This window comes from Haliotis asinina, chromosome 4 (genome assembly GCF_037392515.1).
Source record: "Haliotis asinina isolate JCU_RB_2024 chromosome 4, JCU_Hal_asi_v2, whole genome shotgun sequence".
NCBI lineage: Eukaryota > Metazoa > Mollusca > Gastropoda > Lepetellida > Haliotidae > Haliotis > Haliotis asinina.
In genome coordinates this window covers 59144799-59170350 of record NC_090283.1, presented here as the reverse complement: position 1 = coordinate 59170350, position 25552 = coordinate 59144799, and the positions used below count along the sequence as shown (strand labels likewise).

Below are 25552 nucleotides of genomic sequence, written 5' to 3'. Positions count from 1 at the left end.
GTTTTTTGAGCTCATTTTAAACGGTTACAAAATTCCCTTTGTTTCAGTGCCTCCTAGAATGGAGTTGCCCAACAACAAGTCAGCACTGACACACGCAGACTTTGTGATGAATGCTATTACCGAGTTAGTGAAAAAAGGACCGTGCATCTGCACCTTACGTTGTGAATCCACTGTCACTTTCTATACAATCATCTGGCAAGAAACGTTTGATTCTAGATCTTTCCATGGTTAACAAGTACGTGTTTAGGCAATGCGTGAAATATGAAGACTGGAAGTGTGTGCTTGAATACATCAAATCCAGTGACTGGTTAATCAAGTTCGATATTCATTCTGCATATCATCATATAGATATATTCCCACTACATACTGATTTCCTTGGGGTTTCGTGGTCGGATTCGTTTGGGAAGCGGAGTTGTTATAAATTCCTGGTCCTACCATTTGGCCTCACTTCGGCACCTTATGTCTTTACAAAAATCACGCGTCAGTTGGTAAGGAAGTGGCGTTTTGAAGGCAAGAAAATCGTTACATTCCTTGATGATGGTATCATGTCAGCTCCTTCTGTTACAAGTGCGTTGACAATAGGGGAGAGTGTCAAGAATGATTTGATTAAATCACGTTTTGTGCCAAAGGTGGAGACGTCATTATGATATTAGAATGGCTCGGTTTCTACATAGATACAACTACTATGACAATGTCGGTGCCTGAGAGAAAAGTCGTTAGGTTGTTCAACTGTGTTCAAGAGCTATTGAACAGTAGGACTCGTTATCACAAAGTTAGAAGTGTGGCATCTGTAGTAGGTCAGGTTGTGTCTATGAAACTTGTGATGGGCTCAGTTTGTCAACTGATGACAAGGTCTCTAAGCGTTGATATTGTGCGTGCTCCATCTTGGAACTGTTGGGTTCATTTATCGTCGCAGAGTGTGGATCAGTTACGTTTTTGGAAAGACAATATCAAAAGGTAGAACAGCAGGGCTTTGATCACACTGTCACTTGGTTCGGTGATGATTTTCAGTGATGCCACTGATACAGGGTTTGGTGGGTACTGTGTTGAGTTGGCTTGTGCAAAGGCGCACGGACATTGGTCAGCTGAGGAGGCTAACCGTAGGTCCACCTGGAGAGAGCTTAAGGCGGTTTATTGGGTTTTGAGAAGTTTCATACCATCCTTGAAATGGCACAGAATTACTTGGTTTACTGATAGTCAAAATGTTGTATCTATTGTTGAAAAGGTTAGCATGAAACGGCATTTACAAGATGTAGCCATGCAGATATTTGAAGTATGTTCTGTCAACCAGATACATTTGTCTTTGCAGTGGATTCCTCCTGGTGAGAATCGGTTAGCAGATATGCTGAGCAGAGTGACTGATTACGATGATTGGGCAATTGCCAGGAACGTATTTCAACAAATTGATGCCAAATGGGGTCCACATGAAGTGGATAGGTTTGCTAGTTACTACAATACCAAGCTTGTACGGTTTAATTCTAGATTTTACAATCCTGATTGTGAGGCTGTTGACTGTTTCACGGTGGAATGGAGTGGTTTGAACTGGGTTGTTCCTCCTGTCTGTCTCATACCAAGAACAATTAGACATATGTCGGAGTACGGTGCTAGAGGTACGCTTGTTGTACCAGAGTGGTATTCTTCATGCTTTTGGCCTCTGTTAGCAGTAGGCAATGTGTACATCACACAAGTGAAGGAGTGGAAGTACCTACCCACAGCTAAAGAATGCTATGTAGCTTCCAGATTGAGGAGTGGACTGTTTGGAGAGAAAGATTTGCATTTTAATATGCTAGCTTTGCGTGTTGATTTCAGTACATGCTAATTGTTTCATTCTGTTCACAGATGTGTGTACATGTACATATGGAGATGAACTTGGAGAGATGCCGGAGGGTGTGCGTGAGCTAGCGGCTGGTTTGCCGAGAGTGTTGTTCCACTGTAGAGCCGATTCTACTACCAGGAAGTATCGGTATGGGTTTGAGGCATGGAAATGGTGGGCAGATTCATTGTCTGTGAGCAAGAAGTTACCGATATCACCTTTGCATTGTTCTTTGTATGTATTGTCGGTAATTCAGCAAAGTGAATCTGTTGCTGCTGTGGAGACAGCATATTATAGCATCAGGCATGCCCACGTCAGTGTAGGTATCGGACACCCAGCAGGCAGAAGCTGCTGAACGTCAGTTAGGAAAGTCAGTTTCGAAAAAAGAACCAATTACTACTGAGTTATTGGAGAAAGTTTATGATGCTAGAATGTCTCAGCCCTCTTTGGCTGATTTGAGAATTGTTACGATGTGTTTATTGGCATATTCAGGGTTTTTGAGGTCCGCAGAACTCTTAAATATTTCCAGATGTGATATTCTTTTTTATGATACTCATATGATGATCTTTATAGAAAAGTCGAAGACTGATGTGCATAGAGACGGTTCTTGGCTGGTCATAGATAGGACAAATTCCAAACTGTGTCCAGTATCTTGTTTACTGAAATATCTGGATTATTCTAACATTCCACCGGAGTCAGATGAGTATGTTTTCAGAAATATATCCAAGACCAAATCCGGGTACATGTTACGAAAAGGCAATATTCCAATGTCGTGCACGAGGTTACGAGAACTATTTATAGAGACATTCAAGCCGTTTGTCTAGAACATAAAAATGTACGGTTTGCACAGTCTCCGTAGTGGGGATGCGTCTGCTGCAGCAAACAACGGTATTCAGGACAGAATGTTCAAACGACATGAAAGGTGGAAAAGTGAGAACGCAAAAGATGGATATATTAAGGATAGTTTGAACAGCCGTTTAAAAGTGTCACTATCACTAGGGCTCTGAAAACTGACTTTCTTTGAACCTCATGCTATCTTATGCAAATACAGCCAGTCCAAGTATTTATGCTGTTATGTTGTGTGTATACTTGTGAAAGGGGTGTAGGAGTGAGTGTATACATGTATAAGGTTTACTGAATATCCACATACATATGGAGTACATATATATATTACATACATATTATATTACACGAGCTTCCCCTTGATATGAAAGGGGAACAAGTTTTGTATCCTATTTATTACCCACGTTCTTAAAGAGTGAAAATATCGTTAAAATAACGCAATATTTTACTTTCCTATAATTATAGAACCATGTAACGCGGATTAATACATCATAGTGGTGATTGGAATGTCAACCGCTTCACTCCAGGAAAACGTACGTTGCGTAGAGGCAATGTATTTCCTATAGGGCGCCGAATCACAAGAAAATAGACAAATTAAGACAGAATCAAGTCGTAATCAAAATTTAATTCTTTTCAGTTGAGGATTTGTTTTCAAAAGCAATAATGTAATTAATCAAAACACTTGCGTGTAAATATTTTGAACTTGACTACGTGACCTAAATCTTGCCTGAACGTCAGTCGGCCATCACTGTCGGGCTAGTCGTCATGTTGAGAAGTGTTCACAAAGAAGAAGATTCTAGGGAGCATTTAATTACGAGCGGCAAACTCAACAGCAAAGATGAATGTGAATAATTGTGAACTGTATGTCTCAAATAGTTGAGCTTAATGTTCTTCATTGGAGGATGAGTTACTGTAAATAATTCGACGACGCTTTGCGCAGGATGCCAGTGAAGCCTTCTCATCTTGGAATTCCCACTTGTCGAGATTCGATGTTTATGTTGAAGACTCCACCGAAAACTGGGTCTGAAAACACAGCCTACAACCTGAAACGAAGACGATTTCAAGTCTATTTTGTTCAGATTCTGGGAAGTGCTTTTGACCCCTACATAAGAAACCACGGGAGGTATGGCAGTGACAATACGTTTGTGCGGGAGGACGCAAATGGATGCGGCTGACAGTGACAGTGATAGAGATACAAGAGCGTCTTTTGATTGTGTTACTGTGCAATCCTGACAACTACATGCAGAAGGTATTCAGTCTCATGATTATATTCACAACTCTTCCAACCAATTTTCTGTCAATTTTGACGAAATCAATAACTTTTACGGGCGACGCCATATTTGTTTACACTCATGAGAGGCCTACTAGACGTATTTGTTTACGTACTTTTATAGATTGTTTTATCTTCGTTTTTATTACAGAAATTTGAGTTATTATAGAATTGAAAATAATGCTAGTAACCACACTAAATGAAATGAATTTTATCTAATTCCATAGAAGTGTTTTCGTTTTACATGCTCTCAGATGTGAAAATCATGAATGGAATGAGTGATGAAAGTAGAACCAGCAATGTCATAGTTCACGTATAAGCCAATCAGATTACTCGAAGGTGTTATGACACATATGATTTACTGAATATCCATATACAGTGAGTGTGTACATATATATGGTTTACTGAATGTGCACCGATATGTATATGGATGATTCCACAAGTTAATCTCCCGAAAACACCGCTAGAAATATGACACTTGTACAATGGATTACATTTGTAGAATGGATGACACTTGTACAATGGATGACACTTCTACAATGGATGGCATATGCTACACTGGGAAGTTATTGTTTCACGTCAAACAAATACGTCACTATTTTAGGCATTTCGTGGATTTGATGACAGCTACACGCACGTTTATTGTAGTCACTGGATTAGGGAGTCTGGTAAGCTCTTAACTTGCCAGTTATAAAGACTTTAGCTCCAAGTGATCAGGGTCTTTTCCTTACGTATCACACAGTGGTGCACTGCCGCCATATTGCAACAGAAGATGAACACACTCCCGCTTTCCTTTTTTAGCAACAACGTTTAACGGTGTTTGTCCTTTGCAGTTTTGTACACATGGATTTGAACCGTTTTCCAAAAGACATTTCACGTATTTGTTTAATCCCCTTGAAACTGCATGATGAAGTGCTGTGTTTCCGTCTTTATTCTGAATGTTGCAACTGGCGCCATTTTCAAGGAGCATTTCGTAACTGGAGCTAGGAGTCCTTCTGGTTACAAGATGAAGTGGTGAGTCGCCATTTTTATCGACAGCACATACATCCGATTTTGCAGTGATCAACAACTTTACACATTGACTGTCATTAGATTTGACAGCGAGATGAAGTGGAATTCTCCCTTTCAGGTCTTTCTCAAAAGGGTTCGCTCCTTTCTCTAACAAGAGCTTTACATTGTCGCTACTTCCCCTTCTTGCAGCGAAATGAAGTGGCGATCTCATTCTCGTGTCCAGTACGTTCGGGTTGGACATTTTCTGTAGAAATAAATCGACAGCTTGGTAATGCAATCCCCCACACCCAACATGGAGTGCAGTTCTTCCCTGATTGTCCCGAATGTACACATCAACCCCACTGTCCAACAGTAGTTTGATGTTGTCTGTGCGCCCATATTCCGCAGCCGAGTGAACTGCTGTCCATCCATCTTCATCAACCGAATTTAAATCTAGTTTCCATGTAAGAAGGTGTTGCAGGGTACTGGTGCTACTTGCCTTTGCGGCATGGTGGAGGACCGAACGACGTTTGTTGTCCTCGATGTGCGGGTCTGCCTTAAACTGCAGCAGTAGCTGTAGGCAATCAACACTCCATAATGCAGCAACATGAAGTGGGGTCAAGCCGTCAACGTCTTGAATAGAGTGGTCAGCTCCTCTCGTCAGTAACATTTTCATGCCATGTGCATTGTCCTTTGTTGCAAGTACGTGAAGAGCAGTGCAGCCCGGATTAGACTGGATGTTCAGAAATTGGTGGTCAAGACTTAACAGCACTTTGAAAACTGATTCATTGAAATTGGTTTGACGACATAGTGTATGGAGAACGGAATTGCCATAGATATCAGTATGCATGTGATTGAACTGTCGTTCTATCAAAAGTTCCACAATTTCGGCATCTCCTGATAACACAGCTGAAAACAAGGCAGTTCGTTTAGAGCTTCCTCCTTCAACATTAACCGGTGAATGTTTCTCATCAAGTAGGTACATCAGTTTTTCAACTGGCTCAATTTCTGACGTGACTGCTCTGTGAACAACAGAACACCCCTCTAAATCAATGGCATCAACCCTTGCTCCTTTCTCACAGAGGTACATCACCATGTCGATATCACTTTTCTCGACTGCGTGATGTAATAGAGTTCCATCAGCAAAGTTCGAATTCACATCATCTCCATTCTCGCACAAGAGTTTTACTTTGTCTAGTTCATTATTTTGAACGGCTATCAGTAAGGCCCCACTGAGCTTTCTATTGTCCTTCAAGCTTGTTTTCAGAGTCGAAACAATTGCCTTCAAGGAACTGATTCTGTTATCAAATGGTGCGTCCAAAGGAAGACCGTTGAAGTCGTCCCTGATTCCCCAAGAAGCATTTGCTTTTATAAGGTGCGTGATACACCCTGAATCACCCTTCATTATGGCCAGGTGAAGTGGGGTCATTTTTCCAATGTCTTGATCATTTATCCCAGCTCCAGCACGTATCAAAAACTCAACTGAATCTGCATTTCCAACGTTCACTGCTTCGTGAAGAGGTGTTTCTTGTATAAAATTTCTTTTATTTACTAAATGTTCTAACATCGTAGGGTCTGAGAGGTCTTTTGTTTGTTCTTTACCATTTACGTTGATAGCGGGATGCTGCACAACTGGGTGTGCCTGATGGTGAACAACATTAGGTTTTATGGCTGAGGCCATGTTTGCGAACATTTCCAGTTTCTGCCTACTGCTCCTTTTCGATCTTGCTGCCAGGTGAAATACAGTATATTTGTAAGGGTTTTTTTCTGTTACAGTTATTTCCGCACCGCGGTTCAGGAGCAGAGATACACATTCAGTTGCTCCATCGCTAATCGCACATCCTAATGCAGTTGTTTCCCCTTGCATATAATTCACGTTGACACGGGGGTATACCTTGAATATACACCTCATGGCTGTTGTTGTTGCATGACGGGCTGCGCTAATCAGGAGGGACTCTGGGTGGACCTTGCAGCCAGTTCTTAGTAGCCCCTCAATGACAGTAGTGTATGCCTCGTCGCTGTTGTCATGTAGTTCAAGCATGATGCCCTGCTTTTCCAAAACATCCAATAGCTTTGTCAAACATTCACTGAAGATCGGTAAGTGCAACGGGTCTGGATGCAAAAGAAACTTTGTCATTTGCTGATTTTGATATAGAACGGCAATTGTGAACAACTCGGTAAAATCTGGCATCTTGAAATATTGCACATCTGGTGAAAACACAACATGATTGGCCATATCCATATCTTTCTCTGGAATACCACACATTGCCCGGAAACAATCGTCAGTGAAATGCACTCCCATTGCCATTAACATGATGTACAGCTGATGTTTGCAGCCAAATATGGCACTTGCAAGCACCTGCTGAAGCACTGAGGGATTTAAATATTGTTCAATAACGGGTATGAGTAAGCTCACAAGTTCAGTGTTTCCCTTTAAGGCCATGCACGACAGCAGATTGTCACATCTAAACAATGAAATCATTTTACCATTTCTGCAAGGATTTGGCACTTCTGCCTTCAAAACGTGTTTGAAAGTGACCTTGAACAATTTAGATACCACATCATCTTTGCACCATTTGTGAAACAGAAACTGGACAAAACATGATTCTCGTAAGGATGGATGGTCAAGTACCTCAATATTTTCATCTGACAACAGTATTGAAGTGATTCTCTCAGTTAGTATGCCAAAGCTCTCGAATGGGATCTCCAAAATACCACTGGTTGAAGAAATGTTTTCTTGTGTTTGTGTGTTCACTTGTTCAACCAACAAACGAGCTGGACATATTTTCATACAAACCGAATGATCTTTTTTACTCACTTTCACAAATAAAACATCAAATATTGATTGATGACAAAACAGGAATGTCTTGTTGCTATGAATGAGATAGACATCACTTAGTGACTCGGCTTTCAATCTGATGTTGATGCGTGACGGCATGCATGGCAGCTTGTAAATGTCTTTCAAAGCATAAACTGCCTTGCGAAATTCTTCAGATGGACGAATAGAGTCTAGCTCATTTGATCCTAGTTGACCATTATGCATCATCACAAGCAGCAACACAAAGTGCCCTAAAGGGTCGCTCTCTTCCAAGATGTCTAATTCTTGGGCGATAAACTCATAAGGTTTCAAGAAAAAATGTTTGCCATTTGATTGTGCTCGTCTGCTGATGGCAAAGAAATTGCAACATTGTGGAAATCCAAGGGGTGGCTCAGCTTTCTCTACTATCTCCTGGAAATCGTCCTTGCTGAGACCTGACTTTCCACAGTACAATTTCAAAAATCTCTTCTTCTCACTCACTCTTAGTTTAAACTCGCCTTTGTCCAGAGTCAGACATTTAATACTTCTCATAAGGGTGGTTGTGTTCAGTTGTTTTGCACACTGGTCATAAATTTCAGGTCTTGATGTTAATACTATGAAGAGTCTTCCTGTTTCTATGAGTGGCCATATGGTATTGAACTTTGCCAGCCATTCATCAACCCGTGCCTGCACCATACTGCTGGAACCAAATATATCATCCAACATGACAATATATCGTTCTTTTCCTGACTTAGGAATGATATTCCACTGAGAGGCAGATGTGATTACGACAGGTGTCCGTTCAGTTTCTAATCTGATCTGCGCCAGTAACCTGAGACCGAGGTTGGACTTTCCAGAACCTGATTTTCCCTTGATGAATATAGATCCAGTTCTTCTCAGAAGTCTTAGGGCTGATCTTTCGTAAAACGTGGAGACATGCTTCCTTCTGTCTTCATACTGTATCAACGCCCGCGTTGCATCTACAGGACAGATAGTATCTTAAGATATAGAACACCGGACTTCCTTCTTTTATAAGATCATATATTTTACCACCTACTTTATGACAATTTATAACAGAATAACCAACACAAATAGATCACATTACGCACTGTCCAATTGTAGACTGCCATTGACGGCCGTCATAAGAAAGGCTCGTTTCCATATCAAATGCGTCTGCACGAATGAGGCTTCATGGTATAAAATATGTTACTTGGTATCACTAACTTGTTACTTGTGCAAATATATAGTTTGAAATACAGAGGATGAATTCATAATCACTATGTATCACGACATCACGAATTAACTAACAGATTCAAATCAGACCTGGATCCACATGGACAAAGTGATCTCAGCACAAGGACGAACGTGGGACTATAGTGTGGTGGTTTGATCATCTTGGCGATGTGATGATTGTGAGACTATGTTTCAGTATGGTGGTTTGAACACCTTGGCGATGTGATGATCGTATGGCTAGATTAAAGCGTGGTTGTTTCATCACCTTAGCGATACGATTATTGTAGGGCTAGATTAAAGTATGAAGTTTGATCACCTAAGCACTACTATGATCGTGGGGCTATTCAAACTGTAGGGATTTCATCACCTAAGCACTTCAATGATCGTGAGACTATGTGTCAATATGGTGGTTTGATCACCTTGGCGATGTGATGATCGTAGGGCTAGATTAAAGCATGGTTGTTTCATCACCTTAGCGATACGATTATTGTAGGGCTAGGTAAACGTATGGGTATTTGATTACCTTAGGGAGACGCCAATCATAGGGCTATCTAAATTATGGTTTTTGATCACCTTAGCACTACAACAATCGCACGGCTATCTAAACTATAAAGGTTTGATCACCTTGGCACTATAATAATAGTCCGGCTGTCTATACTATAAAGGATTGATCACCTTAACACTACAACAATCGCACGGCTATCTAAACTATAAAGGTTTGATCACCTTAACACTACAATAATAGTCCGGCTGTCTATACTATAAAGGTTTGATCACCCTAGCACTACAACAATCGTCCGGCTATCTAAACTATAAAGGTTTGATCACCTTAGCACTACAATAATAGTCCGGCTATCTAAACTATGGGGTTAGATCACCTTAGCACTACAATAATCGTACGGCTATCTAAACTATGGGGTTTGATCACCTTAGCACTACAACAATCATACGGCTATCTAAACTATGGGGTTAGATCACCTTAGCACTACAATAATCATACGGCTATCTAAACTATGGGGTTAGATCACCTTGGCACTCCGATAATCGTAGGTCTATGTTAAAGTATGGGGTTTGGTTTACTAAATGCCATCACTATTTTCATAGTAATTCAGAACTTACCAGTGATATTTTTCAACACTGTGTTACCTGAAACAACAGAAAGTAATGTCACAGTACGATTACTTGGATATTTACGGTAGCAGTGAACAGTGAATGAATGAGTGAGTCAGTGAATATTTGTCGTCACATCGGCAATATTCCAGGTATATCATGGCGAGAACAATTAATAATTATAATACAGATAAATAAATTCGAAAATAAAAGCCTGTTGATGAAAAACAGTCAAACTATTCGTGTGCCACAGATATACATTTGAAACTAGTAATTAAAGGGGCACTGATGCGGAGCGAATAATGTTTCTCACCAACGGTCTGATTATGAAACCAAGCAGCAAATTGGTCAGCACCCGCTCCCTCGCCCGTGACGCACACGGGGACTGGGCTCCTGTCCACATTAGCAGAATTTCACCCAAACAGTCAGGAGGCCGGATACCCATCACATGCCGTTATTTTAAAATATTCTTGGTATTCCTTGTCTGAGGGTAACAAAATATCCCAGCAGAGTAATTTTGGGGTTTTTCTGATGCCTGGATGGTATAGTGACTGATCCAATTTGATCCTATTTCTGTGTTTTCACCTTGATATTTAATCATGTCATGTGAAAATATGATGTCTACATACACATAGCAAGCCATTTGTTTCATATAAGTCCGAAAGATTGCAAAGCTTTATATTTAGATAGTTTTGAAGGTTGACCCAGCTGTCATAGCAAACATCATACGTAAATTTTGGTAGCTATGATCCTGATTTATTATCTATGATAATAAAACACACAGTTGATTTATCTGAATTCGTAAACTAATAACAACGACCTTTCCATTGGTAGAGAAATCTGAAAGCTGCAGATGAATGGAATATCGTTCTTTTATGTGGATATTGATGGATACATTCCTGAACAAGGTAATAGCCTGACAATGTTGTTAGAACTTTCGTCTGTCTGAAATTTAATATTTGCATTTTGTTTTAATTTATTTCTTGTAGCATTCAGCAGAATTTGTATTACAGAAAACGTGCACTAGGTCGTGAATAGGGTGTGTGTGAAATATGATTCACGTTGGCAATCTATACAATGTTTAGATATTAAAATCATGTTAGAAATTCACTGTAAATATAAGCAGAGCGTGTAGGTTTATATTAACTTTCAAAATGCATACAAATGTGACAAGGAACTTATTAGGTTTATAAGATAAAATATAAAGACGTACACTGACTTCGATATTTTTCAGTCCTATTGTTTTTTATACCACTGGCAGATGAGTAAACTTCAAGGTGTTTGCTTTGTTTTCATAATAACGAAGTAAAGTGACTTCATCTGTCTACACTTAAACTATCAATTGCGCACATGAGTGGCGCAGCAGAGATCACGAACCAGTAACTAATTCTGGGATATTATACGGGTGCTCACGAGAGAAAAACAATAACAAAACAAACAACCAGTCCACAGAAATTGCTCCGCATCAGTGTCCCTTTAAATAAAAAACATTTTAACTCGAAATATAAAGGCAATAATAAAAACAACAACTGAAGATAGATCACCATACCAGGAACCACGGGGACTTTTGCTTCCTGATGAGAAGTAAATGAGTGAGTTTGTTTTAACCTCGCCTCCAATGTTTTACTTGCTTTATCAGTTTGATAAAGATGTACAGACGAGGGTGACGAAGATCATGATTGTTTACCACTGTGGCGAAATCCAAAACGTATGGTGCTAACAAGCCCAGAACGCACCCTCACACGCACACGCACACGCACACGCACACGCACGCACACGCGCATGCACGCACCCACTTTCTTGACCTCTTACGAGATGAAGAAGGCATTCCGTCCCGCCACTCTGTGTGGTATTCTCGTGAACAAAATGTCTTTATCAGCAACGTGTTGAATCAATTATGAAATCTCCAGATCTGCTAGAGTCAGTTGTCTGAACCTAACACATTTCCTTTGAATACTAACGTTTTTATTGTTCAGAAATCATTAGTACACGCCTCCCAAACGTTTCGGTGAAACACCTGACAAGTAAGGAGCATTTAGAGTTATCTCCCCTTCCTATTCATGCATTCAGCAGATAATTTCATATCAATGAACGATCTCTCTGAAGAACACTTGAATTTTGTCGGCGGTACCAATCTTGACATCGCCAGACCACAAATAGTTGTCTTAAAGAGTATTTCTGCATACATGAAACACGAGAGGGAGAGTGAGGGGGATATCTCTAGAAGGAAAACGTAAAAGATGTATGGAAAGACAGACAGCAGGCGGAAGACGCCAAGATATACTACTTTCACATGATCTTTTGTTAAGCTGTTCCATTTCAAATCACATGAACACATATTTAGTTCGCAGACACCCTTTCCTTTTCACTCACAATCTTGTTATCATCATGGAGACAGGCACACGTTATTTCCTGGTTGTCACTTCATGTAAGCATATTTATAACCAGTCCCCACGTTTGTTTAAGGATACATGCGTGCTATCTTTCAATGGATACAAGATGAACATTCAATACAAACAAATCACAATAAAAATCTAGAAACTCACTTGGAATTTACACTTGTAAGGAGTACACAGAACAAGATCAGTTGTCAGGCATTCTGTGCTTTCCCGCATGGAATTCAACCCAGGACAAAAGTATTAAAAAATCTGTATTTTCATGTATTTTCATGTATTTTCATGAGAGTGTAAACCCAAATGTAACACATGTTGCACTTGATAACAGATGAAAACATGTAAACTCTGAGGGAACTGCTTGCAAATTCAGCGGTTGCACATCACGTGTCAGGATGCAAGGCAACTTATCGGGGTGTCTCAAGTAGACAACATGTCATTTCACTATTGTTTACATCGTTTCCTAACCAAACTAAAAATGATCTTCAGTAACCCATACTTGTCGCAAGAGGCGACTCATCATGTCATCCTATTCCAATTGCGTAGATCGATGCTCATGCTGTTGATCACTGGAGCAGAATCGATTATTTACAGACCACCGCCATTCAGTTAGAATGTTACTGGGAGACGCGTTAAACAATCAAGAAGTTTAGAAAATCAAAAGTAACCAATGACTGGGTACACTTGTTACATTGTCCCTACATTAATTACATTACAGATCGCCGTCATATAGCTGAAATATTATGGAGGGCGGCTTTGAACAACAAACAACACGTATTTCTTTTCTATTTGTGTTAATGTTTCAATGTAACAATATTATCAGACATGTATCTATGGACACAATAGGAATGCAGTGAAAATATATATGAAATAGTTAATGTATGAAAATTTCACATGTTTACTTCCGGCTTTCCATTCGTGGTGACTGTATTTTTTGTTATACAGATAAAGGTTATAACTCAATCAGGCTTTATAACTAGGTCACCATTATGTACTTTCATTAGCGTATTTTCCCATCTGTCATCTCAACTCTAGGGAGAACGAGCAACCCTGTCACTTACTGTGTAAACTTGTATTGTCATGCACCCACGGTGTAGTCATAGGAGCTGAAACGTCTCTGGCGGAAAAAGGCGGAAACCCCCGAGTAAACCCTTATGTATCTGCTATTGTTTGTAAAAAGTAGATCGACCTTCTCGATCACTCGTGACCAGTATGTGTTGAAGACAACTTTTTTCGCAGTTTACACTATAAACCACCTGTTTAAAGACGATGGTTGGTTGTGTTGTTCTTTATCGCCGCACTCAGCAATATTCCACTTATATGGCAGCGGTCTATAAATAATCGAGTCAGACCAGACAGTCCAGTGATCAACAGCATGAGCATCCATCTGCGCAGTTGGAAACCGATGACATGTGTCAACAAAGTCAGCGAGTCTGACCACCCAATCCCATAAGTCGCCTCTTACGACAAGCTTAGTTGTCTTGTACGGCCTGTTCTATCCAGCACCTTCATTTACGAACTGTTTCAGCTTTTATGCTGAATTATGATAAGAGACAGATATTTTACTTTTGCACTTTTGCGCCATGTTTGAAGAGACACTCTTGAATATTTGAGACCCAAAGAACAAAGGTGTGAACAAGGAAAAGTATTCTGGCCATTTATGTACATTATGTGTCGACGACAACTTATTTCGCAGCTCACACTATCAACCACTTGTTTAAAGACGATGGTTGGTTGTGTTGTTGTTGTTTAATTCAGCACAAGATATGTGTCAGCAACCCGTTGGTCGCCTTTTACGACAAGCATTGGTTGCTAAACGCTAAATACTAACCAATTCACGGGTAACAACATTGAACAACAATACTACATTCTCCGAAAGACAGGTGGTTTCCACTACAACTCTTACCCGCCATCTGCAAAAGTATCCGGAGTAGAATGCCAGTCAGAAGAAACTGCTTGTCGTCTTGTGGACGGTACAGCTCTCAATGACTGAACTGATGTAGTAATGGGTGACCGACTGGACGGTGACTGTTTACAGGGCGTACCACGTTGGTGGTAGTCACATCTCTGCAAGTTTCTTCCCTGTCCGGTTTACGTAAACAATGAGAGGTCATTGTGTTTGTGTCAACTTGACACCTAGGCGGTGCCTTATAAAAGTGGGAAATACGACTGCTATTTCAAAGACCACCTGTACACTACATATAGTTACCTTATGTTTTCCTTTCAAATAATAAGTACATACATTGTCTGCTTGTTTTAATAATGGTTACAGATATTTTATTATTTCATGGCCAGTCCACTCGCCATCGTCAGTGGGTGGCGTCAGCGTCCTGAAGTACTACTACATTCTATTAAAACCAAATACAACTGCCTTTATACGTTGACATGTATAGGCAGATGGGCCACTTATGATACCTTTGTAGTGTTTTGTGTCTTCATCCCTGTCCTATACACACACGTGAACTTAAACCACTGGACGGGAAAAGAAACTTGTAGTCTAGTCATCTCGATTCTGGCGGACATAACCTCAGCAAATACTAAACACGTTCTTTCAAGGCGAAAGTGTGCTTTAAGGTGGTAGAGCGGATTGAATTCCGAAATTCCTGAGCAATGTTCATATTTACATTCCCACAATGCATCCGTTGAATGTCGCATGGATATCAGCTTCATCTATTATAACCTTTTTATGGCGTCTTCTTGTTTTAACTATAATGGTTCAAGGCGAAGGTGTGCTTTATTACACTGCACAAGGTGGTGCAGCGAACTGTATGTCTTATTTCGTATACATAACGTTGAGGAAGCGTGTTCCATGGTCTTTATACTCTGCACAACTCAACGAATATCAGATGCGATGATAATAAACGATGACGCTATGGTTAGACGTTAAGGTCTCATCATGAAACAAAGCGCAGTGTACCATATAAAAGTGACTTTGTTCCTACAGTGCGATATGTTGCTTATTGATTACGGAAGAGGTGAATAAGAGCAGCCTGACATAAGAGCTTATACCACAACATGGCTGCATTGCGACCATGTTTCAGACATAGAACTACGTGGTGAGGACACGGTAAATGACGCGCCGCATGTACGAAATTTGAGAATGTGCTCGTATTCTATAAAAACCCGTTTCTGCTATCCCCAGCCGTTATGTTGCTGGAATATTGCCAAGAGTGGCGTAATACTAAACTTACCTAATTCGTGTTCTATCCAAGGGTTGAAATGTGTGCACACTAACGTAAAATTCAAGGAAGTACGAGGGGATGTCAATAAGTTTTGAGCCTTGCATAGAAAAACACAAAATATTGGTATGAACCACATTTATTTTTCAACATAGTCCCCTTGTGAGTCAAGACACTTGTTCCATCTTTTCTGCCAGTCGCTGATGCCATCTCTATAGAAGGCGCCATTTTGGTCCTCAAACCAAGCCTCAGTACCAGCAATAAGCTCATTATCATCCTGAAATCTACGACCACGCAAGTGTTTCTTGAGATCTGGGAACAGATGGTTATCACTTGGTGCCAGGTCTGGAGAGTAGGGGGGATGCGGCAAGATTTCGTACCCGCATTCCTGGACAGCAGCGGCTGCAACGCGAGAGGTATGTACTGGAGCATTGTCTTGATGTAGAAGAATACCACGTCTGATCTTGCCCCGGCGCTTCTCCTTGACTGACTGTCGCACTTGCCTAAACAAGTTAGCGTAATATTCCCCATTCATTGTTCTTCTTTTTGGTAAGTAATCTAAGTGGATGACGCCTTTGCTATCCCAGAAGACTGTCGCCATTACCTTCAGCACTGATCTCGAAGCTTTGAACTTTTTGGTCGTGGGAGAAGTGACATGTTTCCATTCCATGGATTCTTGTTTGCTCTCAGGATCATAGTGGTGGATCCAGGTTTCATCACAGGTTACTAGCCTAAAAGTGAAAATCTCCTGGATTCTTGTTGTATCCGGTTAGCATGGAGTTGCTTATGGTGACCCTTGTTTGCTTCATTTCATCCGTAAGCATTCCTTATACATCCTTAGACATGACGAGATGTTCATGAAGAATTGTCTCGATGGATCCGTGTGAAATGCCTGTGGTCTCCTCCAACTCGTGGAGTATGATTCGACGATTTTCCAGCACAAGTCTGTGCACTCTGTCAATGTTTTCCTGACTAGTGCTTGTTGTTGGTCATCTTCAAGACTCTCTCTACCATGCTTACATTCATTGACCCATCGTTTGATGGTAGCAGATGAAGGGGAAGACCCCATAAACTGCTGAAAGCCTTTCTTCAATGTTCTTCGCAGAGTTTCCTTTAAGAACTAAAAACTTAATTACTGCTCTATACTCAATTTTATTCATTTTCACTGCTGTGAGGGGGTCTCTTTCTGTCAATGTGAGCTGTTTAATAACTTCTGAGAGTAGGATGCCAAAACTTATATATCACATCAGCTACACCCCAGGGTTCAATGTCGTACCATAGGCTGTGGCACCTGGGTATGGCAAATGCTCAAGGCTCAAAACTTATTGACATCCCCCTCGTATCTTATAGATTAAGGTAGTAAAACATCTCAAAAGTAAAATGCAATAAACAATATCTTTGTTTTAGACTGTCTGTTCAGATTTGTTATTATAACAGCTCTATTTGCACAGCGGAAGCTAACGCCATGAAAGCAGTCTTTAAAATATATTAATAGATACCCTAGATAAAAACAAATCTATCATATTTTCAGACACTTTTTCGTGTCTTCGGGCTATTACAAATCTTTCTGCTGGACATACACTTTTAATTGAAATGAGTGAATTGTATAATGATCTTGCTACTGACAATACGACATTGTCTTTTGTTGGTTACCCAGCCACGTTGACATTTGGGGGAACACAATGGCCGATTGTGCTGCTATGGCAGCACTCATCAAATCTGTGCCATTCATACTCTGAATATAAAGCTGTCATCAGATCTTTTATTTGTAATGAAAGCTGGCTATTCCATCCCAAAACATTCAAAGTAAGGAACAACTTTCCACCGTTTGTAATCGTATCATATGTGTATTTCTAATGTATGTCTAAATATGTCTAAACCGATAGCAGCTGAGAGGATGGTGTAAATCCGTCTAGGGTCCATGCAGGAAGCAAATGTACTGTAAGTCCCCATGGTCCTTAGTATGATGATCTACCTTCTGTTGCTGGTAATCTATATATAACTATTTTTATATTGTATTGTCCTCTCTAGTTAAACGGTTTTAGATACAATTACTAGCTATAAATGGATATCTGTGATATTCTGGTGGTTTTATTGTTCTTCGTCAACAGGGTTTTAGTTTCTAATCTTCTTGATATACAATGTAATTATTAATTCTTCCCGTCACGATATAGCTGCAATATTGCAGATGTGACGATAAATATTAAGTCACTCACTCACTCACTCACTCACTCAAGAGCATCAGTCAGAATAGATTTCCGCGTACATCTGCGTGCTCGCGTCGATTTCTATTTACCAAAGATTGACATGAAAGTTGTAACTGTAACAAACGAGCAACAAACATTCCGTATTATTAGGTGCGTGACAATGATGATTTAATAATATAGACTTTGAACGGCGACAAGCTACTTATTTAGCCTTTCCTTGGTGTGTTATGTAATGAATACAATACCTCATACGACAGTAATTACATGATCTATTTCGAGTATGCTGTGTATATCGTTGTACTTACCGCATGAAATATATACATGATCTATCTGGTGTATGTTGTGTATATCTGTCTGGTGTTCCCTTGTGGAATAAATACATGATCTGTCTGGTGTATGTTAATACAAGACACTATTATGGATGACAACTTCTTTAATTCTTTTAACACGACGTTTCAAGGCTAATTCTTGCCCCTTCGTCAGGTGGATAATGAGCATAGGTAACATTGCAGAATATATATAGGTGTACATGAAGCCAGAGAGGTAAGGTGTATATACAAGTACATAAATGTAATTAGGTATGTACAATCACAAAGGGGAGATGAAAGGGGGGGGGGTGTTTTAACAGTACATGGTTGTTTACACAGCTGATAGATGGTGTATGTTGTGTATCTCGTTGTACTTCCCTTGTGGAATAAATGTATGATCTGTCTGATGCATGTTGTGTATATCGTTGTACTTCCCTTATAGAATAAATGCATGATCTGTCTGGTGCATATTGTGTATATCGTTGTACTTTCCTTATGGAATAAATGCATGATCTGTCTGATGCATGTTCTGTATATCGTTGTACTTCCCTTATGGAATACATGCATGATCTGTCTGGTGTATGTTGTGTATATCGTTGTACTTCTCTTATGAAAAGCGTCAGCAAGACACGTAAGGAATATTTTTCAGTACTGTATTTTGTGAATACAAGTTCTTGCAAATTAAAAATTAGTTTAACTCTCACATACGTTTGTGTTTGAACATCACGTTAGAATGTCTCAATTTTGTTTTTGGAAATCCTTAAGTTCTGGGCTTATATACACATGCTGAGATATACTATTGCACTGTCTGAGATGTATTGTTTCATGTCTGATAAATATGCATTTATTCATAAGGAAGTGAAACAGAATTTGGATAACACACAATTAATGGATACATATTGTTTAGCATTAATAAATAAGGATATTACACATATGTTACATTTGACCACTTTCAAAATGGCATTGTGTATTCATAGCTTTAGGCAGTGGGAGACGTGCCAGTTTACGCTTACCGGAGGGGTGCACAATGTCCATGGTTTGGACCATCAATTTTTTTTTTGCGTTTGAACGGGTTATGCGGCTGACTTTGTGTGCTGGCGATAAGATGCTTGACTCTGAGGATGTGGGTTCGAATCCTGGGTGGGTCTCAACCGAACACAAAAACCAGAATCTGTACTTTTCTGACAAAGTATAATCCCAAATATAACATATGTTACATGCTGCATGTTTTCTCAGGGGAAAGAGTTTGTTTTCGAGAATTGTGACGTTGCAGTTTTAGTCAGATATTGTCTTGTCACAGGTGATTTGATCATGCATTGGGCTCCATGTTGTATGTAGGCATCGTTTGACACAGAAATTGATTTTAGCTCATTGAACATGTATTCATGAAATACTGTGTTTGGGTATTTGGGTGTTTTCATTTGACGCAATACCTTCTACCTTATTCATCCCTTGAGAAGCATGTATCACAAGCAAGTGTTTTCTCTCGAGGATGGACGTGAAAATCACACGCACCATATGAACAGCGGTTGTGTTCACTCGTTATCCAGAAGGTTTTTCTTCAGGAGATTTGTGCGAATATCATCTGTGATTTCTTGATGGTAGTGCAGACTCTTGTAGTAAACAACACAAACAACTCCTTGATGGATTTATAGCTACTGATGTGCGCTTGCATCACTGTTGATCATTTACAGTAATATAACGGGGTCTCTACCACGAGCGTGCAAGGTATATGCATTTCATCCACGCCATAGAATCAGTTCACAACCGTCTTTTCACAATGTTTACTAACGCAGCAGATATCGAACTGACCATCAAGCACGTCCCTGAAATAAAGGTAATTCAGGTGTTAAAACGTTTCACTTCATTGAAAGTAACACACCTGAATGTGACAGGATCAATACCTACTAATGTGCTAAAATGGTTGATCACCACAACAATACTCACTTGCTAGAGGAGCTCTAACCAGAAATCCGATTCCAAAACAAAACATCAGCATCCCGAATCCCACTTCTATAGTAATCTATAGTAATAGGACTAAGGAGTGAATTTGGTCCTCCCATTTGCAGTCCAAAGATTGCTGCAGATATACATTGCAGGTAGAGGTGATTCGACATGAGAGGAAATAGCAGGGTTATCAACCCTCCCATGCCAGGCATCCCCATATGAAGAAGGTTGTTACCAATGACAGGGTCTGTTGCAGCAAATAGAAAGTCAGTTTGCAACAGGTCATATTTTTTATTTCTTTCAGACTCTGTTGTGTCAAGGGCATTACCACTAATGTCATCGGACAGCTGACTAGATGAATTTTGTATTGTCCAGTTAGACTCGATGTTATCTTTGGTGAGCTTTAGATTGATCTTTTTCATCAATGTTGGTGCCTCCATCACCCATCGATCGTTTTGATTCACTTTTAAGCACCACTGATGACCATCACTTCCACACTGTTCGCTTTGATATTTTGCACGCTTCACAGGAAGCTCTTCACAGATCTGTTTGCTGATTCTGCACTTTTGCTGTCCTGGGGTCTAATGATAAGCCTAGTTGTGCATATTTGGAATGACAAGGCCCCTAAAGTGAGTATTGTCCCACTGAGGTTGTAAGTCTCAGGGAGGTACTGGATCAGTGGAGCTCCTAGAAACATCCACATCCACCTCCAGACATAGACACAGCAAAGGCTATTGGACGCTTCTTCTCGAAGTAGTGACCAGGAACGAATCCAGCAACGTTGACACTCAAGGCAAATCCACAACCTGTATTTGATAACACTGTATCATTATTACTTGGCTAATCTCATATCTATCATGTGTATTGTATATTAAATGACCTAAAGCTGAATAAAGAGCCACAAATGCGCCCGGGAAAGTTGATCATGTCAACGTAACTAAACGTGTCAGTACATTAACCAAACAGGCCAATAACGTGAGAGTAACTTACCTGAAAGTAGGTTGTATAGCCCAACAAGGCACGACACAGTTCTGGTAAAGGGGGCTGCTGTAAGTCAACTGAATGTGATCAAACCTCCCACACAGGTTGTAACCCTGGCACCAAATTTGCTGTTGAAAATACCCACGAATGGTCCTGAAACAAAGACATGGTGTAAGTAGAGAAGTTCTTTTACCAAGAAACAGATTGTATAGAATAATGCTGCCCTCTCTTGGTGAGGACGTATATATTCCAGGGGTTTAGGGTTAATTCAAATGACACATCTATAAATCAAAGAATTACCATATAGAAATATGTTTCGATCACAACTTCTATAAAACATTAATACAATTCTTGATTTTGCTGCTCAGATGGTTGGAATTACACGAAGTCCTCTAGTGTTATAAATAATCATCATGCAGTAACTACTCTCTTGTCACAGCGAAACATGTAAATAAATATAATACTTCAGCATTTGTACCCAGTAAAGTGATCGTTGCGTTCAGTGTAGCTCCAACCCATGACGTCCTGATCAGGTCGCTGTCAATTTCCTCTAAAATGGCGCTAGTCATGGCGCCCACATTGAAGATCAGCACGCTCACGAAAAACTGGATTCCAATGGCTGCCGAGAGCACCACCCATGAGAAGCCCTGGTCTATGTGGGTCTTCTGTCCAGCCATGACTGTCAGGCCTTTTCCCGTCACTCTGTGAGGTTTTTGAAGAATTCTTGTTCCAAGAATAAAAACGTTGTTTAACAAACTATCGTTAAATTATTGACACAATTCACTGTTTATTACGAGGGAGGAGTGCAGAGAAAGGCACAGCCAGGTGTTTGAGAGGCACGTGCACAAGTGCCGAGAAAGATATATATTCATTAACCTGCGCTGTCCTGTCTCCGTGCTTTCTTGCACACCTGGCTGTTCCTTTCTCTGCACTCCTCCCTCGTAACAAATAGTGAACTGTGTCCATATTTTGATGATAGATTGCAAAACAATTTGTTTATTTTTAGGTAAACAATTCTTCAAAAACCTCAAAGAGTTGGTATGATGCTTTGATCATTGATCATGATCAGCGTTTCATTGAGTATTTTATGTTTATTAGTTTTCGAGGTAGATTGCAATTCATCGGTCCGCTTTTGAGCCAAACGGACTGTAAGTCATATTGCAATCTCATTCAGCCTGATATCCATTCACTGCTGGCTGAAGACAGGCACATTTCGGACACATGTATCAGCGTAAGACAAGTTTGCCCCATGAAACTCTCTCGGGAGTGAAATTGTCGAACATGATCACCCATTCGAGCACTTCCTCTGATGTTTATGCCGATGTAGCCTGAATCTTAACGCAATTTTCACAATCTGCCATCTTCATATTGGCGGAATAACCAAAGTGTTGAATGTGTACGGTGCAGGGATTCGAACCTACGATCATAGATTTCTGGTGCAACTAAGACACGCAACCCAACACAGCGATTTGACCCGCCTAGAATGACTTAGCCTTTGTGTGCTGTCATTACAATGAATAGTAAATAAAATAATTTGTCTTGTTTCTAAAACACGCTTTATTCTCTAAGTACACCTGCATTTACAGCATATGAAATGATTGTAAAAGCAACAGTAAAGGATTAGCATTAAGTTCAAGAAAAGCAACCATTTCCATCACAAGTTCATTTTTAAAACCACTGGCGGTAACAAGCACAGACGTCTGAAACAGATTGACTTAATATACCTGCGCACCAGAAATCGAAAAGAGCGACAATGCAACATATTCACTGTGTCTTGTTGTCGGGTATCTAAGGCTTTTTCATACATCTTAGATGGTGCGTCAATGCGACAACGCGACATAATTTGACTTTGAAAATGAATGAAGAGAAACATGTTGCTCAAAACGCGACATTAATGCGATAATATTAATGCAACAAATGGCCGAAATGATGAGTTGTTGCCCTTTTTTTAAGTTTGCCTCGTTTTGCTTGTTTTTGAGAGGGTGACAATGTTCTTTCTAGGATTCGATAGTTTTAATTAGGAGCAGAGCTTTGGTGTTCTTGCATTTAACTCAGATTTCAAACCCCATATGTAATAATTACACAGGTGAAATATGTTTTGTTTAAAATTTTAAGAGCAACTTGTGGTACATCAGGCCGTTCTTCGCCTCCATTACCCCTGCCAGCTTCTGGTTCAACGCAGTGAATGACCAGGTTTATTATTCCGAATGGAATACATAAAGAGTTAACTCCCTGGCTTCATACGCCCACTACGCCAGAAGTGTTTTTATTGTAGAATAAATGTTACAAAAAAATCTAACAATAACGACGACAGTCAAGACAAATAAACTCCAACAGGTTCATGATAAAATTAGGCAATATGGTATCTCTTTCTAATTTCTGCTTATTTTTCTTCCTTCACTCCGTTGAACCGGAAACTGGCAGGGGTAATGGAGGGGAAGATCGATCTGAACACCACGAGTGACGCTTGAAATAGAACTTATTTCACGAGAGTAATTATTAAATATAGGGTTGGAAATCTGAGAACACAACCCAGTGAGGAAATGGGAGTGTACCTTTGATGATGGTGGCGATATTTTTCTTTGACATAAAAAATACTGTTTGAACCGAAGCGAGGAAAGTGCGTTGCCAACCTTTGCTCGCTTCGCTCGCATATAAGAAGACTGGTCATTTTCTCTACGCCGCGCAACCCCATTTGCGCTGCAGTTTGCCTGTGTCCCAGGCGAGAACCTAGTTATATCTTCACGTGTCGCAATGCCCCAGTCTCATTCAGTGTTAAACAAACACCTGGTAGTCGTTCACTATTACAAACCAAGATCAGCGTACAGTTCATAACATGCTTGAAATGTAGCTGTAAAATTTAACATTAAACCTGCCGTTCAAAACATAGAGAGATCGTGGGTGAGCGTGGAGGTTGTAGCCTGTTTTGTCTTTTATCCTGTGTTAGACCGAGGTGACTGCCAGGCCTGGATGACAAGAACGCTTTGAGTGAGTGAGTGAGTGAGTGAGTTTAGTGTTACGCTTCAGCAGTGTCACAGCTGGGGGTAATGGGGGGGGGGGCACCTATGATCCTTGAGAGGAAAAAGTACGTCACTTTTACAGCAATAACCGTAAGCTGCGTCGGGTTTTTAGGTCCAGGGAATATCAACTGCACAGCTGGGCTTCACACATTGTATCCACGTGGGAATCGAACTCGGCTTGACAGGCGAACGCCTTAACCACCTGGCTACCCCACCTTCCCTAGAACGCTTTAAAAACACTAGTCTCTTTGACCCCCGCGTAATGACGTGTGCTTGATGGCTATGATAGAGGGTCGGAATTCGGAATTCACCAGTTATCTTACATGCTGACTACGCCTTGATAACTGGGTCAGTGTCTATTGGCTGCAGAGCGACACCTGTATACTTGATTACATCACTGTCTTAAAACAACAGGAACTATTTTCAGAGCGGGTGTGACGATCGTACGGGTGCTCGTGTGTTGACAGAGACTGCTGGAAGTATGGTCGTAGCCTGATATGGCTTGGGGTATAGTTACCTCCATTACAACACAATCATTGCTCATCTGCAGTTGATGGCTAGACCTATATCATGCAGTATTACAAGGAAACTGAAAGTGCTGGGGTTGGTAGTTATGGGCGATAGCGTACTTTGTGACAGTGGTCATTCAGAAATAAAAATACTGAGTGGATGGGTAGGTGATTGTGAATGGAGGATTCTACCGCTAGGGCTGGACCCAACCACAAACACCTGCTCTCATTACTGACTTTCAGTGGTTCGGTTTAATAATGTCCCAGCTGTTTTAATCACTACGGCCAATGGTATCTGTTTGTGATGAAAAGGCTGGTTATTTTTTTGAGCACACGTTGTATATTTATATATAGTTGGGTGAACTGGCATTTACGCCGCTTTTAGCAAACTATCAGCGTTATCCAAGGGGGAAACACCAGAAAGTGGTTTCATGCATTGTACCCATGTAGGGAATCGAACCCGGGTGACGAGCGAATGCTTTATCCACTAGGCTACCCCACCGCCCCAATATGTAGTTAAAACTTTGAATATACACGTGGATATCCTGTGACATATGCACGTACATTTCTTTGATGAATGTTCATGTACAAACAGGTCTTGTTGTGTTGTGGTGTGGTGGTGTAGGGATATCGTGATGAAAAGCAAGGGTGTAATTACTCACCTTGCATAATCCCGCAACGGATCAAGAAACTGAGGTAAGTAACGGGTGATCTTGTAACCATTTCCATGGAACAAATATCTTGCAGAAGCAGTTTGCATTCACACAACTCACTTTCACTCAATCATTCTCAGAAAATGCACACATAAAACATTTATTGTTTTAGTTCGCCGTCTCTACTGTTTTGATGATTGTCTCGTAACCGTAGGTACAATGACGATGGAACAATTGTGCTCATAATGATAGACGTGCAAAGCACTAATAATATCCATCCAACAGACCCCATATATGAG

General features: G+C 40.4%; 1 protein-coding gene and 2 pseudogenes across 1 annotated transcript; 1 reads left to right on the top strand and 2 right to left on the bottom strand.

Annotated features, from left to right (window-relative positions):
* The first annotated feature begins 685 nt into the window (after positions 1 to 685).
* LOC137282707 (uncharacterized) lies at positions 686 to 2820 on the top strand (annotated as a pseudogene).
* A 1833-nt stretch (positions 2821 to 4653) lies between these two features.
* Positions 4654 to 17360, bottom strand: LOC137281048 (uncharacterized). The gene is made up of 3 exons (XM_067812199.1): positions 17282 to 17360; positions 10066 to 10092; positions 4654 to 8693 (listed from the first exon to the last, which is right to left on the bottom strand). The coding sequence occupies exons 1-3, from the start codon at positions 17358 to 17360 to the stop codon at positions 4654 to 4656; spliced, it is 4146 nt and encodes a 1381-aa protein (XP_067668300.1).
* Positions 17361 to 20477: 3117 nt separating this feature from the next.
* On the bottom strand, positions 20478 to 21748 carry LOC137281047 (monocarboxylate transporter 12-like; annotated as a pseudogene).
* Between the last annotated feature and the right edge of the window lie 3804 nt (positions 21749 to 25552).

Excerpts from the sequence above, each read along its gene's own strand:
- LOC137281048 (XM_067812199.1), bottom strand. The coding sequence starts at position 17,360 with ATGAATGGCACAGATTTGATGAGTGCTGCCATAGCAGCACAATCGGCC. Across the intron at positions 10,093-17,281 it reads CCAAATGTCAACGTGGCTGG|GTAACACAGTGTTGAAAAAT; the intron begins GTAACCAACAAA and ends CTGTTGTTTCAG. Across the intron at positions 8,694-10,065 it reads AGTGTTGAAAAATATCACTG|ATGCAACGCGGGCGTTGATA; the intron begins GTAAGTTCTGAA and ends TCTGTCCTGTAG.